This window comes from Formica exsecta, unplaced genomic scaffold (assembly GCF_003651465.1).
Source record: "Formica exsecta isolate Colony F162 unplaced genomic scaffold, ASM365146v1 scaffold421, whole genome shotgun sequence".
Classification (NCBI taxonomy): domain Eukaryota; kingdom Metazoa; phylum Arthropoda; class Insecta; order Hymenoptera; family Formicidae; genus Formica; species Formica exsecta.
This window is the reverse complement of record NW_021851451.1, coordinates 736,613-756,731: the sequence shown is the minus strand read 5'-3', so window position 1 is coordinate 756,731 and position 20,119 is coordinate 736,613. Positions and strand designations below refer to the sequence as shown.

Below are 20,119 nucleotides of genomic sequence, written 5' to 3'. Positions count from 1 at the left end.
CCAATCGGGACAAAGGATTCGAAGCATTTACACACACACAGATACAAAAGAATGATAGTGATATTACATTACAAGAAAATAATTCAGTTCGCAAGAAAAAAAAAAGCGTGATTTCTCGCTTTTGACGTCATAATTCAATACGGTTGTAATGAAAACACAAAAGCCTTCAACTTAACTGTACGGATCAGAATACAGAATGCCGGATAAAGTATGAAGCTCTTTAAACTAATAGTACATCAGAAGAATTTTAGTGGCGAAGATTTGATAATCAACCCGAAGGACTACCCTGGTATAAAAACCGGCGATGTCGTCGAAATCTATCATCCTGACGATGAATTCAGTCGCTTACTGTTGCAAGTTACATCCTTTAAGGAGGATCTACAAGGACGTGAGACTATCAGTGTGGAGAATAACGTAGCATCAATGTTTCAATTAAGAACATTTGCTGATGTATATATGAACATAGTAAATCCGGACGATGTAGCTCTAGATTCCATAGAATTGACTTTTAAAGACCAGTACATGGGACGCAGCGAGATGTGGCGTCTGAAAAACAGCTTGGTACATATTGTATTCTTTGTTGTACATTTGTAATTGGTATTTTTGATATATGTATATTGGTATATGTATATCCATATAAATGTACATAAATGTGTTTTATGTTTATTCTAGGTAAAGACTTGTGTTTATATCAATAAAAAGATAGAATTCTGTGGCGGCAGTATACGATGCCAAGTATACGAAATGTGGTCACAGGGTGATCGTGTTGCTTGTGGCGTTATAACTGATGATACTAAGGTATGTCCAAAGCTGTAATACTTACTATATTAAGCTATATCAAACTCTATTATAAAAGCAAATGTGATTTCCAGGTAGTGTTTCGATCTTCTACAAGTATGGTATATCTGTTTATTCAAATGAGTTCCGAAATGTGGGATTTTGATATACATGGAGATCTTTACTTTGAGAAGGCGGTAAATGGATTCTTGGCAGATCTGTTCCAAAAATGGAAAAAGAATAGCAGCAATCATGAAGTTACAATTGTACTCTTTTCGAGAACTTTCTATAACGCAACTAGCTTGGAGGAATTTCCAAATCACATGAGAGAGTGTTTGCAACATGATTACAGAGGAAGATTCTATGAAGATTTTTACAGGGTTGCAGTACAAAATGAAAGGTTTGAGGATTGGAGTAATATCCTGGTACAATTGCGTAAACTATTTACTGACTATCAAAAGATTGTTTTGGAATATCATCAAAAGCCAGGTATTAATATGCCTAAGGCAATAAATTCCACTGCTGCACAAGGCAATTTTCTGGAAGTGTTAAATATGTCTCTAAATGGTAAGTATTAAGTGAGAAATGATGAAGAAATTATATTAATTAATTTTGTTTATATCAATATTATATTAATTTACTTACTTATCCATTTGATTTTTTGCCATTATATTTTTACAGTTTTTGAAAAACATTATTTGGATCGCAGTTTTGATAGAACTGGTCAATTATCTGTAGTAATTACACCTGGAGTTGGAGTTTTTGAGGTTGACAGAGAACTAACAAATGTAACAAAGCAAAGAATCATTGACAATGGTGTAGGCAGTGACTTGGTGTGTGTCGGGGAGCAACCACTACATGCAGTTCCCCTATTAAAGGTAAGTACACAGATATATGTACATATATAATTTATTACATGCTAAAATAATGGGCAAAATATTTGATTTTAGTTTCATAATAAAGATTCCTCTACAAATGCACCAGATGACTATAGTATGCCACACTGGATAAATCTTAGTTTTTATTCCACAAATAAAAAGATTCCCCATTCTACGTTTATACCAAGAATAAAATTGCCACAGAAAGTATCAAAGCATCCAGCGGATAATGAAAAATTGCACTGCAAAGCCAGACTTCTACAAGAAGATCCAAGAGAATGTCTGCATAATACCTTATTCGATTATGATGCTTATGATGCACAAGTGTTCCAATTGCCAATTGTTACTACTTCAAGGTAAATTTATTTATATATTATTATTTTTTGTTATAGTGTACAAAGAATAACTACAAGAACGAAAAAGACAAGTGTGGCGTGCCTCGAAACACACAACAACGGCCATTTGTTAAAACTCTTGAAACGTAAAATGTCAGATCCCGACATACATCATCCTCCACCTGAGACGCATTCACCACCAGTTGTTGCATTACGAAGTGCGGCAATAACGATACCACATAAAACGGATGACGATAATAACGAATCTAATGAGGACAAAATTGGTAAGCACACACATATATATAATATAAATTTTTGCACTATTAAAACTATAATTTTTATTAAATAATTGTAATAACTGCATTAGGCGCATCCAGGACACCGGTTAAGAACGATTTAACAGATCCAGAGATATCTCCGCCCTTTAGACCTGTTGTTGGTAGCGCTGGTAGCCCAACAAACTCAATTTCTCAACCGGCAAATATACTCAGGCCTACTAGAGCACTAATCAACCCTTTTGATCCATCACACGTTACCATTAAGCTTACTAGTAATAGACGGAGATGGACTCACATATTTCCAAAAGGTAAATAATTTTGTTTTATATCGATAATTTATATAATATCTTGGTAAATTTATAATTAACTTTTCTCACATTGTTTTGATTGTAAATTACCAATGTTGTTCATAAATAAATTCAATCACAATCGATTGCAATTTTATAGATTTGTACAATCAATCAAAATTATATTGATATAATTGTAGGACCAACAGGAGTACTAATACAACAACATCATTATCAAGCTGTTCCAACACAGACATGTTCAGAATCACAAAGTGAAACTATTCCATCAACTATGAGCGGATCCCCGATGGAGATTGGGATAAACAATTCAAATCAGATTTCAAGATCAGCGTCCCAAATAGGGTTGCAAGATTGTTAGTATTCAATATCATGTTAAATTAACGCGTTTTTAAGATATATATAAAAATATAAGATATAATAAATGATAAAATTTATATTTTTACAGGTACAAAAGGAAAACCACTGCGATCTAATTCTTCTATAGCTAATGGAGACAAAGCTGCAAATCCCCCTTCCGTTATGATGAACAAAAGTCTGACCCTCTTGTGGGGTGCCACTGGTGAGCAAGAGTGGACGCCCGCGCTAACAACAGGTTTGCTTCCAATGTATTTTTAATAACTATCTGAAAATTTATCTATGTATAATATTTTGCAGAAAATGTTAGACACACACATATTAGAAAGATATCATTATGATACATCCAAACATTTATTTTGAAATGTTTGTTTTAAAATTATTAAATCATAATAGATAAAGTTATAATACATACATACACATATACGCGCACATGTTTTAAATTGCTTGAACTGCTCTTGTATTATGTAATAACTTTTTCTATTACAGGTTAATAATTTTAGAAACAACAATTTATATATAGGATAAAAGGCACCTAACTTGTACACCTTGAATAACTTTTAAATTATGCATTATATGAAAAATTACTATATACAATGTATAATTTACAAGGTATTCAAGTGTGCATTCTTAGGTGTCTTATCCTGTATATATAATAAAATTTAATTATATTCTATAATATATTATAGATTCTAAAAATGCAACAAAGTTATCGACTTACTGTGGTTATTTCAAGTTTACAGCTTAAAAGAGAGAATTTTTAAATAATCCAAAATTTAAAAATTAATACTTGGTTGAATAGCAGATTATTTACATTACACATAACATACAATTCCAATATCCATAAGTTGTATAATGCTTCTTGTGCATATTGTGCTTGTTAATCACAATTTACTCATTGTCAGTTTTTTATATAATTTAAGTAACATAAACGTTAATATTATAAACAGGAGTGGTCCTGTGGTTTTAGCTTCAGATTATAATGTAGTTCTGAATAATCAAAATTAATTCTTTTCCTCTTCTCGTGTGCTTTATATTACAAATATAATATTTACATATAAATATAAATATTATTCCTCTCATATGTAATGTATATCACATTACCTTTAAATAAGAAGTCGGCGCGAAGAGAAGGGCATAGTTTTGTGTAATCAGTACAAATTTACTCCTGTTTACAAATATTTTTTCCTTTATAAATAATACTAATTGTACTATATTTATATGTTAAATATGGAAAGTATGACAGTACCAAAGAAATTAATGGGCTATTATAATTTATGACATTTAAAAAAGAATGAAAATACTTGAAAACTGCATCTTTAAGACATTATAGAATATCATCAATTATTGCATTCATAAAACTTGGTATGGACTACTCTGATAGTGCATTTCGTTTTTATAATTTTTACTTGTTTATTTTACTTATTTCATTTATTTAATTTTGCATTTATTTTTTATTTAAATAAAATAACTATTTTTATAGAGCTTTTCTTATAAACATCACACAATCTTGCAAGTATACTCTTAGAAAGTTATATCTCTATATAAAAAGATAATCACACATCCAAATATTTGTATTTAATATAGCTATAAAAGAGAGAAGATTTTACAAAAAAATATTTTCATTCTTAAAAATATCAATATTTATTTTTACAACACCATTAATCATCAATACGAATAATGTTATTACATTTATTTCCATGCTATGGTACGTCTAATTGGGATGCAACGCTGGACGCATTGATACATGTGTGATGTACAACTATGATGTCACTTATGCTGTTTTACAGCAATCATAGGTTAGCGCCATACTCTATTAGGGATTGATCCGGTTACGGTATACATTTGTTTATCTATAGTAAGGACATTAGTTCAAAGTAGGAGCATCGCTATTTAATAATTCTTCGTCATTTCTTTGCTATATGTGTTTGTTTACGTATTTGAGAATTGCATGTATAATATATACAGCAAATATTTCCAGAATTTTATGTAATTTTTTTTATATTAAAATATAAAACACATATTTAAGATATTTTTAATCTGTTCTTTTAAGTTTGCTTTTTATTAAAGCATAATGTAGGCTTTATCGTAGACAGCTTCTAGTTTCCATCTATTGTGTAAGTTTGTTGCTTATATATTCTTTGCTAAACATTTCACAAATTGCTCTATCACTGTTTTCGTTAATTAGATCTATGTTATTTCGCGCGTAAAGCTTACATTTTTTGCATTACTAATATAGTTACTTGTATCAATTTATGTGTCTCTTCTCACTTTCTCTCTAACAGATTGTGTTACAATAGTAATCTCGGTTTTTTATATTTATGTTACATATTTTGAATTTTTATAGTACATCTATATACGATATGTAGTTGTTTATATATAAGGCTTATTACATTATATTCTCTCTTTTCTGTAGATCTAATCGAGTAACTTTATTGCACCAAAGCGTAAGGATAAAATAATGCACATCTATTTTAGATTTATTAGATTTTTGCTTTACACTTCACATGACTCAATAACACAAATTGACATATTCTTGATAGAAGATGTGTTAGAAACACATTATATAACTAATAATTGTCAAATAGCATGCGTTTAGGAAGAGACTTTTAATCTTTATCATTTACAAATCATAATATGTTATATGCATACATATATGATGCACTTAACACTTAAAATATTGTTACAATGGGCACATAGTAATGTGTCTTTTGTAGTAATCCACTTTCTTAATACAGAGTTAAAATAATTTTTAAATATGATAAAGATTAAATTAAATGTACAGACTGCATATAGAAAGTTTAGAAAATTTCTAAATATATTTACGATTATACATATATAATAGTAAATATACAATTTCTTTATATGTACTTTATATATATAAATTTCATAAAATAATCAATGTTTCTAAATTTAAATTTCTATTAAAGTAAATAACTTTATTAGTTGTAAGACTTTTCTTTTTTTTTATAACACTGCTGTGTTAATATATACCATATTAGTAGATCATTCTGTATAATTGACACATTAGTAGTTTAACATTACCGAAAGGTAAAAAACATTTACCGAAAGGTAAAAAACATTTTTCTATTGGTAAAGGGACATCAAATCGGTGATGCAACAGATTCTCGATAATTTAACGCTTCTCTGAGAATCTCTGCTGATCACATACTCAAAACTGAAAACGTATTGTCTAGAAAAAAATCATATTGTATTTTTTATTCCTGTTAAAACAATTATTTAATATATAGTACCAAAATATGAAATAATTTCATCTACTGCTTCGATTTCTATAACTTTAATTTATTCCAAACATGCGATATCTTATCGAGTGTCTATTCTTTGCATCTAAAAGGAAGAAATAGATATTGAGTGAAGATAAATATAAAAAAAGGAACAAAAGGAATATTCTTGAATATAAAATTAGAAACAGGTATCAATCTTAAGATTATACAGACATATTTTTTATATAACTGTGAACAAAGATTTAAATTCGAAAATTTATCTGTTTCTTCTTGCACAGATATAGTATGACGTTTCTTTAATAATCATTTTGATTATTTTTAAATCTTATTCGAACAGGAGTCGACTGGAAATCTTTAACAATCTCAGCATGCCTACCCATTACTACAGATTATTTTCCGGACAAGCGAAGTTTGCAAAATGATTACGTCGTATCGGATTATAATCTTTTACCGGACGATGTCAACGTTGATTTTGCTCAACAACGAGCAATATACAAAAAACCACTCACAACTGTGGAAGTGTTTAAAGAGCTGGTTTCACAACGCTTGGCTCAAGTATAAATTTAGCATTAAATTGATATAACAAATATATATATATATATATATATATATATATATGAGAAGAACACGAGCGCGCCATTCACAGGATACACACTCGAAAATTTATACCTACGCATATATAATAACTGTACTTTTAATGCCAAATGTATAATAACTCGTAAGGGGTCGCCTACTGCCGAATGATTATTCGAGACAAGTCTCGACGAGAAAGTAAGCCGCCTCGAACAGAGCTACGTTGTACTATCGAGTCCTTACACAACATGTCATGGATCAGTTTGTGATATGTCCTAATAATTCTTAGGTATCACACAAAGATTCGCTTTAAATTATTTTAGGAAACTAAAAGTAAGGTTTTTTTTTCTTATTATTAATATACATCGCGAAAAAAATAGATTATAGATATCGCGAAATTATTTTTTATTTTTATAAATTATTCTATGAACATATAAAACATATATATATATATATATATATATATATATATGATTTATTTATGTGTCTAAGATTAATCATACAAGTATTATGTTATTTTAAGGGTTTTCAGCTAATTATTTTACCGTCGATAAATAAGAATCAAAGCAACGCGACTGGTAGCAATGCTGCTGCCGCGATTAGTACTGTGATACGCGGCAGACAGACCGAGTCCGAGCCTAAAGAAGAATATCTGCTTAGCATTGGAAGAATTTTTCATAAAATATCTTTATTTGATAATTCTATAACGATTACGAGATATCGACCACGGTAACTATTTTTATCAATTAAATGTTAAAATGTTTCAGCAAACTCATTACACTGGAGATCAATGGATGTATTTGCGCACTTGACTCTCATATTTTAGTTTTCCTTAATTGTACACAATAGTAAGAAACAATTTTACTGAAAAAAATTTTATTACTTTATTATATTTTCTTGTGTATAAAATTTTCGGAGATCTTTAAAAAAATTTTTACTAGTACCGTTGATGCTATATGAAATAAAATATAAAACTTGTATTATCTTAACATATAATAAGGAATTGTTAAATAATATATGTTATTATGATCAATTGTTTTCCAGTGCAATCAGTTAAACTACATTCAAACAAGAAATAGTTAGCTGTAGCAATACTTACATTTTATAGACATCCTTATCCACCCTTCAATATTCACTACCGATACCGATTCCATGCACCGCATCACGACACGTACGAGGTGTCGTGGGTGTCTTTCACCACGGAGAAACTCGAAACATACAATTGGAACTATCTGGATCATTACATTTGCACACGAGGCCACACTGATTTTGCCTTGGTAGAAGTGAGTAGGCTTGCAGAGGAGATTCAAGATCCGATCAGATTCAATTTCATTTCGCATATCTAAAATGAAAAATGGCATTAATATTGGTATATTTTATTTTTAAGGCTCTTAAATATTGGAGATTTCGGGTATTTCTATTACCATTACACAATCCTTCAACTCGCAAAATTCTGGAGGGTTCTTTAAGATGCGACATATACGCTCCACCCAGTAATATCGAGCAAGCGTCATTGATGGATGGATTTTTGCGCTTCATCGAAGGATGGCTGAACAAGATACGACGGCCGAACCCCAACAAAAACTTGGTAAATTTCTCCATCTCTAATTTTCGGTAGGTGTATATAAAGATGAAGTTAATGAGAGAATCCTGAATTATTAATTATTCCAATAAGAATTATAATTGTATAATAATTTAACTGTAACAAATCATACATAAAAGAGACGTTCTAAAAATTAATTACATTAGCATAATCTTATTCTGGAAAAAATTTGCATCCACTTTTTTATTAACGGATTTCTCAATCTTCGACTTATTCGATTAACTTTCATATTAAATTTTTGTCGTTGCATAAGATACAGAAAAATTTGCTGCTGATATAAATCTTTTTGGAATGTCCTGTTATATTTATAGATACTTTAATTGCAGTTATTTTATTCTCTATCTGCAACGTAATATTATTTAAAATTGCTTGATAGTTTTTGTTATATAATATTATTTCGTTGGAGGAGTTATTCTATTTAAGTTTTTTTTAATATTTTTATATATATAAAAACGGACGGATATTAAGATCACAGAACATAAATTATTTTATATACAGAACATAAAATATGATTCTTAAGGGGCAATTTTTTTTTCTGGAATATCTCCTCTTTATATTATATTTGAATGTTGCATGCTCACATTTAATTGATTTACGCAGATTTATTTTAATGCTTTTGTTAATTTTATATATTTACATTTTATTAACTTTTGAATTATGCAATCTTTGTCAGCATATCTATTATAGCATAAAACATATAATCTTATTAGTAAAACAATGATCTATCAAACTAATTTTAAGAATTGTCTGTAGATAAAGACAACGCGACATGCTGTATAACATGCTGAAAAATTTATATATAAAACATTAAAACAGAAAATTAGAAAACTAAAAGAGAATGCACGGCTTTTTATGAAGCTTCGTTTGACACTTTGCGTTAACATCGACCGTATAACATATATACAATAGCAACATTCAACAGTATTAATTTATTACTTAACAGTATAATATTTATATACCTCTGTATTATACGTACGATCGTTCCGAAATATACATATCAAAGTATCTATGAGAGACACATATGTTGGCAGATTGAGATTACAAAGCTCACAAACAACGACAATAAATAGATCCGCGCATTATTAAAAAAGAATAATAAGTCTATAAATTTGATATCTACATATGCGATAAGTAGAGACTTGTAGCTGGAATGTTTGTATAGGGAGGGGTATTCAGCATGATATGTTTCAGAGCCCCACAGCTCTAGGTGGTGTCCCCCCAAGAGATCCTGCCTCTCATTTGACCAGACGCAGGCACAGCACGAGCCTGATATTCCTCACTAACCAGGTACATCCTCCCCTCCTGTAGCCTCGATACATAGAGTCCAGCTGCTCTCGTTTAAAATTCTCTCTAAGCGAGCTTCCGATGAAGTTAATTAGCGAGCAGGACGATAAAAAAATTTCTTTGAAAAATTCTCCTTCAATTCGATGTACATTATCGTATATAGTAACATCGATTCCCAATTTTGAATATTATGGAGTAAAGTTGCAGCAGGATATTTTGCAAAATAATAGAAAAAGATAATAATAGAAAATTTTTGAAGATTCCGTGGAACAAATTCTCCCTGTCTCTGTCGTGTAAAATTAATTGAAATATTCCGGATCTTTTTTAAATACTAATTTTAAAACTTTTTATTGTTCTCTTTCTCTTTTTCTCTTTCTCTCTCTCTTTATGTGTTTTTCTTCGTGGAATGATTCCTGGTGCAATTTTACCCCATCTTCAAGACATCGCTAGATGTATTCGAATTTCGATAGAATCGCTTCTTTGATACGTGTTACTTGGAATGATCAAGCAGCTTACACTATATATATCACGATAACTGTGATCGTGCTTGATATTTTTGCATTGAATGTGCATCTATGATTTTAGCGAGCTTATCCCGTTATGCGTGAAATGTTACAATGTTTGATTTTCACTTTTCTCTTGTTATATATATATATATAATACATATACGATATCTAATGCCTTCACGACTACGAGAACATTTCTTAATGTTGAACATCGCATTATACAGTTAGATACAGATATACATTCTCACGATCATCTCAGCTTAATCATTACCATTCACAAATTATATTACCCATACATGTCATCATACTTTCCAGACCAGTCTAGTCGGCAGCTCTCCTTTCAGGGAGCGACTTGGAAGCAACCGTCTGCCGGAGAAACCGAGACCAAGGTTTGAACATATCTACCTTGATGATTTCAACATTGTTGCTTTATATCTGCAATCTTTAACGTTTGTAGTTTTGCCGACTCCTTCTTTTTTTTTCAGTGGACTATTCTAAATCAGTGTTTGATGGTTTTGTATTTTATTTCCGCTTAATTCATACACATATTATATATTGCAGATGTGTTGGAGATATCGCTTGTACAATACAGTAGTATCACGATAACTATGATATTTTTGTATTGTGAATAATGCAATTTATAATGATTTTAATGCCTTATAAGTACATTTTTAATGTTGAACATTGCATTGTGAAACGCGGCACTTGCATCATAATGTATTTAATTGACTCAATTTTACGAAACATGTGTTATCTTACAATGCTTTATATTTTCACACATTTAATGATGAAATACAACTTATTTATATCTAATATATATGAAATTATATTTAAATATTTTGTAAAGAAAATAGATCGACGTTCAACGTTAAACTCGCGATGAAAATATAAAGCATTAACACAAGGATCAATTAACCATTCTTTGACGCTTTATTGTTTTTTAATATGTGTGTATGTGTATGTATTAAATTTTCTTTTCAGTTTAACACTTTTGGTGATAGATGAATAATCTGGCTAAGATTCTCAAGCGCAGCTAAAAAGGGTGCAATTGCAGTATATCTTTGATATAAGCGCATTGCGTGCGATATTGATTGATTGTTCACTCCACTGTTATCGTGCATGTGTTTTATTTTGCGAAGAGTGTTGATAAAAAATATACTCGAGCATCTTTGTATATTGCAACATATATCTCGCTGCACGGTATATAGGGAACGTAACGCTTCGAATACGTAATAAATTTTTCTTCCTTCGCACTTTTTACTCACGTGCTCATCTTTTAATAACGTTATCTGATTGAATAACATCTAGCGTCGCGATATCTCTCGATTAAATATATCTCGTTGTGAAGCAGTAAGATTAGCATTAAAAGGAGAATGAGAAAAGAATTGACGCGAGGACTCTTGTAGCATATATAGTTTCTGTATCTTTCAGCTTCTTTCATTTTTTCTGTTTATTTCCCATCCGATATGCCTGGGTGGAGCATACGTACAACGTGCGCCGAATTAAAAAGCTTGAAGAACGTAAAGTTAAAATTTAACGGCATATTTATATGTGTGTACCTATGCTCCGCGCCCCGTAGAAAATTTTGGTAGTGAGTGAGCGAGTGACGGGGTTTTATACTCTCCTCTGTACAGGAGAGGCATGTAGTGAATACTGCTGCGGCTGCCCGCACGTGCCTCGACACTCCTCGCCACGTGCCAAACAGGTTGGTTCTCACTCTCTTATTTCTTTCGATTCAAATTAAAAGTAATAAGTTACTGGAGAATGCACGCGTTTTATTTTCGCGGAAATATTTAATATATATGTATATAAATCTGCAGACCATGGAATTTCCTTTTATTACTAGATTCTATGGCCGATTTGAAGATGATTTTTCCTTAGCAAAAAAAAACGAAGCATCAATAATATTTGAGTTATAAGCGATTGAAAAAGAGCTTCTCGCAAACTATATTTTGTAAAAGTTAAAAGATTGGCAAAACTACATTTTTTTACTTAATTTTAGGTGGAGTTTACTTTGATAGAACTTTAATTTGAAGTTTAGTTACCAAAATATATGATGAGAAAAATTGGAAACTTGCAAAAAATGACAATCTCCTTCGATATATTCGCTAAGAAAAAGCTGACTCCAAAAATTGATCAGAAAATTTGCTATAAAAGGATATCCAGAGGTCTTGGAATATGTATATATAGATGGACAGTCTCTCTCGGCCTTATTTTATTGAGTATTCTTTTAGTCACACGTCCTGTATATATAAATCACAACGAATAATATCTAATGCATGTCGAGTAAAAAACTCATGTTCTTTTAGTTATTAAGATTTTATTATTAAGAATCTTAGCAAAAAAATATTTTTAAAAAATTGCCATAAAAAGCGACTTATCGATGAAATTTTCTCTTTTTATTTTATTTTTTTATTCTCCTTCTCTTTGTTTCTCAGAAAATGTAAAGTTGCATTTGTCTGTGACTGAAAGAACACTCGGTGAGACGGATGTATATGTCTTGTTCTTGATAATTTTGTAAAATTTTTTTATATAAATGAACCAAAATAGAATAACATCACTTTGCGAGAGAAAAGCGCGATATTGTTTTTCGTCTAATTTTTACCTAATGTGCTATGAAGTAACATAAGGTGTGTGGACAAAAAGAACATATGTTCGCTTGTCTTAGATACCGATAACACAAGTCGCTTCATAAATGCCGCTTCTTCTTTCTATGCTGGTACGATCATTTAAATAAATGCTTTTCTCTGTCATGGATGATTTAGATCCGGCTCTAAAGTAATGGATAGAGGACGTGTATCGCCTGCGAGTGAAGCTGTTTTGCCGTTGTCGCTCGAGCAACAACAACAGGATCATTTCGACACTAATGATGACAAGTACGAAAAGCATTGTAATAATTAACATTCGAACGATTGAATGCGTCATTTGTCTAGATTGAATTTTTTCTTCTTTTTTTTAAATAAAATTATGCATAATATATAGGATAAAATCATGAATCATTTGATGTTAAAATCGTATTAATTATATCTGTATTAATCTCATCTTGTTCGAAGATGAGCAATTTTCTGGACACATGCTTCGACTCTTCTAATGCTATAAACCACAGATATTTAATTGTACATCTGTCTGCTTCACAGTACGAACATGGAGCTGACCAAGATAAAAAGCAATGCAACAAACCTGGAAATTTTGGAGGTCATGAAGCATCCTCAAACTGGCGTCGGTTTCTTGACGCAACATCCCTCACTCCCGAGCCAAACGTTTGTTAGCGCTGACGCGATTCAATGGTTAAATAATCATATGGAAGGTGGCATGGGGGTCGAGCAGGGTATCAATATCATGAAGGTAGAGACTCGGGAACTTTTTTCATCTATTCAGTATAATCTGCAAAATTTAATATTGTTAATATTTTTACTTTCAACTTGAAATGTAAGATATCGAAATAAGAAAGAGATTTACCTTTTTGCACCAAGAATTATGTCAGTTTCTTTACACATGGGATTCTGTTCATAAAGATGACAAAGAGACAAAGAGACTTGCTTTTGAAGAGAAAAAAAAGATTTAATTAAAGCGTCATTGTGCTGATAAGATTAAATTAATAATTTATCTTTATGCAGGGGATGATTCAAGACAAATTGATATGCCATGCATCCGGCGATTTCTCGCAACCATTTGTCTTAGGATTTTATTTATATCACATTGTGCAAGATAAAGAAAATCAAAAAGGTAAGTGACATAATCAGCGCATTGTCAGCTTTTTTTACTTTTGATTCGCGATTCAACTTTGCATTTTTTATTTGCAGCCGCAGATTATTCCGCTCCGCTCGGTGATCTACAAGGTTTCGAGAATGAGTGGGTGGAAGTGGAAATGAGACCACCGAAAGGATGGTGCGAACCAACATCTTCAACAACCTCGTCGACGATGTCATCTCCCATAACTATACCCAATTGCGACGCTATTGACGAATCGGATGTCCCGCCTTTTCTGAGAGACGACATCAATTTGACGGAATCGTTAGACGATAGAACAGGTGAGAATACCACATGGAAAATTGATTATACGCGTATTTTTCATACGAATGTCGCGCATGTTGTCCTACAATATGAGAACATAGTTAATCTTTAGTTTTCAAGAAGAATAAATAATCTTAGATTAGATCTAGCGGTCAAACTATATATAATCAATCTCTCGTCAAGATATTCACACGGACAGTATAAAGCTAATCGCTCTATACAAAATATTTGTTTTGTTTCAGTGCCGTTATATAAACACACTCATCTTGATATCGACATAAATAATAAAAGTGACAGAATCGAGTGGGGCCACCTAAGGTATCAATCCATATACAAGGTAGATCATTCCTATGAACTCGTGGTACAATGGGTAGCATCATCCGGCAGTATAGTAGCTGATCTAGTAAGTAAAAGTTTGCCTGTTTCTTCCCTCTTCGTCTTCTTGATTACAAGACGAGGCAAATATCAAATTGTATACTAATAATATCGATTTCTCTTCGCAAGATATTTCTTTGGCAACGCAAAGCTCAAATGTGTGGAATACAGATGGTGCCCATTCCCAGTGATTTATTAGCGCTACCGTATACTTTGAAAAGCGATCCTCTTAGAGGGCCTATTTTTATACCCCTCGACACGGAATGCTTGATGGCGAATAAGCGATACCTCTTTGAAGGTTTGTTCCAACTAATGTTTAGTTAATATAAATTTTGATTTTGAATCTAATTTGATAACAATAACAAAAATGCTCATATTTATATAGAATTCCGAGAAGATACATACGCGCAAAGATTGTTTCTATTCCAAGAAGCAATTCTGCAGCGATTCGGCTTTGTGCCGTGCTTAGTTGAAAACATTGAAAATGATCGTCAGTATGTTCACCTCACGGGCAATGCGTTTATATTAGTGCCATCCACTGCGAATACTCGGCCGCGTCCACGAACCGGTACCAATATTGTGCGACGGAATACGGGACAGAAAAGATACCCAGTTCATCCGGACCAGCCGAGTCCGCATGAAGCGTATATTACCAGACACGTTAGTGGGAAGAATAAGGATGATCATAGCATGGATCGAAAGGTGAGTGATAAGAATCCTTTCTGATCTACAAAAGAAAAATATTCTATGAATGTATGTTCATTCACACATTACAATGCAAAATGTTTCAATTATATGTCCTTTGAAAAATTGGGCGTAAAATATTACTTATTGATTGCAGATGGGCTTTTTGTGGTCGTGGAATCATATGGTCAGTCGAAAATGGAAATCATTGTCCACTTCGGCGGGTGACGAATTATTTCAGAAGAAAATAATACAAGATTTTCGACATTTCTGTTCCAATGGAGACAATAGACTGAAACAGTTTTGGGAATCTTGTTGGGAGTTAAAGGAGAAAACTTGTACAAAAACGAAGTAGCAAGATATCATTTCGTCCAAAGGATTTATCATGGATCATACATGTAAATTTCATCAAACCATTCATTATATGATTATTAATTTTAACTGATCGAAAGTACAATGATATCAATGTTTATATAAGACATAACTTTAAGCAGGATGAGTAGAAGTATGTATAAATTGTATAATATTATTTGCGTAGTAAAGAGAAAAAACTACGCAGATCTCGATGGATATCACAATACAAGAGCAGGAAATACTAGGATATTTTAAAAAATAAATTGCAGAAAAAATTGAAAATTAAACTTTTGACATTATTATTTGCTACCTTTCTCATCTGATTTTAAACTCCTTTATCTAGAAACCCACCTTACATTCCGTCATTATATTATGATTGGAATTTTTTCATTTTGAAATCTTTCCATAAAGATAATATTACAAAATGTAGTTTTAAACGATTACACTTTCCTTTAAAAAGGAAAATTTATTGAAATTTTATTGCACTAATTTTTACGCGTTGAAATTATAATAATTATAATTCAAATAATTATTTGAAATATCTGATTAAAAAATAAGACCGGATAATATAATCTCAGACTATATATGTTAAAAGAGATACATAATTATTGAATAAAATTTTTAAAAAGTTTCCTATTTATATTAATATTCGTTGTGATGTATAAAAAGAAGAATTTATATCAAACTTCAACATCCCCAAACACGCACACTCAACACGCCCCTTAAAGGATTCGCTATTGTTCTTCAAAAAGTACAACATCGGATTCATCATGGATGAATTTTCGCACGTAAACGATTATTTGTATGTAATAACATTTTTGTAAGAATATCTACATTAACAAATCGTGCGACAAAACGTTACAGCAATGATTATGCGTCATGTCGAACGCAATAACTGATTGTCGATATCAATCAGTTACGGTGAAAAAGCGTACAACAATGGTCAATGACAGTGACATTGACAGCTGGAAAACGGAATCCGATCAAAGGAGGAATACTCTCGTCGATCGTCGCGCGAATTACGATAGAACCCGCGAAGATGCAATTAAAAACTCGAGTTCCGTTCCCGAGATTCGGTACATCAATCCTGCCATTTATACGGAGTCTATCGGCGAAGAGGAGCACGACGACATGGCGCAGATTCATAGACCAGAGAACGATCGTGAGTAGAAAGATATACATAGTAAAACATACATAGATTAGTATCAAAGGAAATTCATTTTCATCATATTACACATCCAACATATAAAATTAGCAATAAAAAAATAATTAAAAAATTTCTGGATAATTTTTTCTATTTTTGTTTAATTCAATTTTTTCCATATATATAAATTTGGAAATTAAGAAAAAATTAAATGAAACTAATCTCTAATTGAATCAAATAGATAATAAAAAAAATTAGCACAGTCGTAAAATTGAAATCTTACTTAAAATGCACACACGCATTTTTTAGCATAATTTATAATTAATAAAATATATATTCTAGACATATATATTTTTTTACTGTAAAAATTTGTGTGCAATTTTACTATATGAATTTCTATTAATACTTTGCAATTTATTTTCTCAGGATATTGTAACGGACACGTAATCGACGCGTATCACAATGATTCCGAGCCTTCGACGATGGATCTGCCGTCCACGAAGGATGCAACAAACGTCGATCATGCAATCGAACATCCGGTACAAGACGGCACAGGACGGAGTACCTACAGGTGTTATTCAACATCCTTATCAGATACTACATTGTTTTCCGAACCGTCCACCGTTCGGTCCATGGATCAATCATCCGGGAGAACCGCGCAAATAGAACGACGATGCAAGATCAGCAGCGTTTCAACGAACGTCGGTCAGAATGAAGCGATAAAACAAGACAAGTTCGTCCTTTATTACATTGCACTTTATATTATATTAAGAATCTCGCCAAGATGTGTATGTAAAAAAAATTATAATATATCGCAGATATCGCGAAAATCGCCCGGACAATCGCCAAGTCGTGCGAATTTCCATGACATCGCTCTCGACCGGTCCGAGCATCAGCGATTATCAGGTGTCGAACGGCGCCGATCTTGGCAAGAGAATTGGTCATTCGGAATGGATTCGTAGGAAGGACGAGGCCACGCAACGCAAGAAAGAGGAGGAGGAACGCGCGGCAAAAAAGCGACAAGAGGAGGAAGAGAGGATGGTGCGAGAAAAGGAGGCAAGGGCGCAGCTTGAAAAGGAAAACTTTCTCAAGTGGGTGGAGAGGAAGAGGCAGCAGGAGCTCGAGAGGAAAGCTATCCTCGAGAACGAATTGGAATTGCAAAGACGTCTGAAGGAGATCGAGGATAAGGCAGCCGTCGCGAAGGCCTTGTACCTTCGTCAGTGGATTCAGAAGAAGAAGGAGGAGCAAAAGAGTATGGCGATAACTTTCCGCGGACCTTAGTCGAACTCGTTCGAGTCTTCGACGCGCGATAAGGGTTGATTGCCTTGTTTTGCAGCTCGGCATAAGGAGCAGGAGATGAGACAGAGGAAGATGATCGAGGAACGCGAGAGGCGCCTGGAGCTAAGCTCGAAAGCTTACGAGAAATGGAGAGAGAACTCCAGGAATAAACCCAAACCCGCTACACAAGGACTGCTTCGTACGTTTGTAAAATAATAACATTAAAATAATAGTGAGAGAGATAAAAAAATGTAAATATAATATTTAAGGATAATACATATAGAATATTTTTTATACGTTGCGCCTGAGATAGCTTCGTCATTATTATATACAGCTATAACACGAGCAACGCAATCTGAACAAATTAATTTCGACATTTTCCGTTACGTAAAAAAGGGATGGATATATATATATATATATATATATATATCCATCCCTTTTATATATAACGGAAAATGTCGAAATTAATTTGTTCAGATTGCGTTGCTCGTGTTATAGCTGTATATAATAATGACGAAGCTATCTCAGGCGCAACGTATAAAAAATATTCTATATGTATTATCCTTAAATATTATATTTACATTTTTTTATCTCTCTCACTATTATTTTAATGTTATTATTTTACAAACGTACGAAATATGTATATATTTACATTGCTCCGCGACTTTCTCAAATAAAATACATTCTGAAGCAAACCGACCTGTTATTTTATAGCCCATCAGAAAGCTAAGCCAGCGTATGTAAATCCGATTCCATGGCAATCGATCGTGGAGATTGATTCCGACGAAGCGCAGGAGAATGCATTTAACGATAAAAAAGGGAATATAAATCAATTAAAGATGAACGGCAGAAAAACGATTGCGGCGCATCAGTGATGGCGAGAAATCTGGGAAAATCATTCACGAGACACAACTTTTATAATATCTTGTTTCATCCAATTCCAAGTATTTTTAACGTAGCAAATTAAAAAGTATTTGCAAGAATCTTGTTTTTTTTTCACTTAGTCGCAAGTTTCGTTCGAGGCTTAATTGTAGAGATATTTAATTACAAAGTTGCGAGAAATATTATATATAACGCGTCTTCCCGTATAAAATATTTTCGCGAAAGATAACTTGCAAGAAAATTTTTATATCGCTCCTACTTACAGCGAGTACACAAGGATATGCAAGGGTGCAATATATGATGTAACACATTTTGATTAATATATGTCAATTTGATTGAAGTGATTTTAATGATATAGGTTTGTTCACACGTTTAATGACAACCTGTGCTACATAATACAAAGTATTTGATTATAACAAGACAAAGCAGATCTCGTGACTTTGTAACTGTATTTCTCTCTCTCTCTCTCTCTCTCTCTCTCTCTCTCTCTCTCTCTCTCTCTCTCAAATAATTATCAAACTATTATACCTTCAGTCCCTCTACTGCGAGAAGAACACACCTATTACATCATAAATCGTTAATTTTATAGTACGAGAAATATCGTGAGAGTTTCTCATCGTCTATTTGCCATACATATATAAGACACATTATTTTCCTTAGACAACAACTCTCTTCTTCTAAACAATGTCTTAGCTGTTTTCGTTCGTACCACTCGTCACATCACCCGTTATATATACAATATGGACAATACTCGCATCCTTACAAAGCGCACATCCTACCTAGTGATAATTTACAATCGAAAAGTGGCAAATTTCCGACAATCAGGAGCAGGGTGGATGTATAATTATTTACGTATATGTGTACGAGTGTGTACGTAACAATCATATATATATACATATACATATATTATATATATATATATCCTCCCACTAATCCATGGTAAAGTAACATGACTCAATTTTCAAGCATTCGCGAAAAAAATGCATTTAAAAATTTGTGTGGTCTTTATATGCCGAATTGTAAATACAGATTATTTGCAACTAAGCGGCATAGCTTGGTGGGTAAGACGCGCGGCTACTACATTGCGTATTGCTGGTGCGATTCTTACTTTCTGACATCTTTTTTTTTAAATAAAGCGAATTATTGTGTTATGTATTTTTATTATTTTAAAAGACAAATGATTATTATTAATAATATTGTTCGGGAGTCGACCTCGACGAGATCGCCCGAATCTTGAGAAACGCTCA

General features: G+C 32.3%; 2 protein-coding genes across 6 annotated transcripts; both read left to right on the top strand.

Annotated features, from left to right (window-relative positions):
• The first annotated feature begins 210 nt into the window (after window positions 1-210).
• Window positions 211-15,855, top strand: LOC115240246 (GATOR complex protein Iml1). 5 transcript variants are annotated; one of them, XM_029815283.1, is made up of 24 exons: window positions 211-561; window positions 673-798; window positions 873-1,344; window positions 1,459-1,655; window positions 1,728-2,011; window positions 2,048-2,274; window positions 2,358-2,576; window positions 2,756-2,929; window positions 3,022-3,168; window positions 4,721-4,729; window positions 6,513-6,730; window positions 7,272-7,477; window positions 7,857-8,031; window positions 8,136-8,336; window positions 9,543-9,638; window positions 10,457-10,530; window positions 12,907-13,017; window positions 13,279-13,486; window positions 13,759-13,867; window positions 13,945-14,172; window positions 14,398-14,558; window positions 14,660-14,828; window positions 14,916-15,232; window positions 15,372-15,855. In XM_029815283.1, the coding sequence occupies exons 1-24, from the start codon at window positions 211-213 to the stop codon at window positions 15,567-15,569; spliced, it is 4,677 nt and encodes a 1,558-aa protein (XP_029671143.1). In that variant the 3' UTR covers window positions 15,570-15,855. The 5 variants fall into 5 exon arrangements, with proteins under 5 accessions (XP_029671143.1, XP_029671144.1, XP_029671146.1 ...); XM_029815284.1 differs by lacking the exon at window positions 4,721-4,729; XM_029815286.1 differs by lacking the exons at window positions 9,543-9,638; window positions 10,457-10,530 and adding an exon at window positions 11,776-11,846.
• Window positions 15,856-17,128: 1,273 nt separating this feature from the next.
• LOC115240219 (coiled-coil domain-containing protein 34-like) lies at window positions 17,129-19,040 on the top strand. The gene is made up of 4 exons (XM_029815245.1): window positions 17,129-17,445; window positions 17,531-17,964; window positions 18,049-18,189; window positions 18,705-19,040. The coding sequence occupies exons 1-4, from the start codon at window positions 17,195-17,197 to the stop codon at window positions 18,863-18,865; spliced, it is 987 nt and encodes a 328-aa protein (XP_029671105.1). The 5' UTR covers window positions 17,129-17,194; the 3' UTR covers window positions 18,866-19,040.
• Window positions 19,041-20,119: the final 1,079 nt, after the last annotated feature.

Bases quoted from the DNA above. Each gene is read 5' to 3' on its own strand.
- LOC115240246 (XM_029815283.1), top strand. From the start codon at position 211: ATGAAGCTCTTTAAACTAATAGTACATCAGAAGAATTTTAGTGGCGAA. The intron at 799-872 runs GTATGTCCAAAG...TGTGATTTCCAG, and splicing joins TTATAACTGATGATACTAAG to GTAGTGTTTCGATCTTCTAC. The intron at 1,656-1,727 runs GTAAGTACACAG...ATTTGATTTTAG, and splicing joins ATGCAGTTCCCCTATTAAAG to TTTCATAATAAAGATTCCTC.
- LOC115240219 (XM_029815245.1), top strand. From the start codon at position 17,195: ATGGATCTGCCGTCCACGAAGGATGCAACAAACGTCGATCATGCAATC. The intron at 17,965-18,048 runs GTATGGCGATAA...CTTGTTTTGCAG, and splicing joins GAAGAAGGAGGAGCAAAAGA to CTCGGCATAAGGAGCAGGAG. The intron at 18,190-18,704 runs GTACGTTTGTAA...GTTATTTTATAG, and splicing joins CGCTACACAAGGACTGCTTC to CCCATCAGAAAGCTAAGCCA.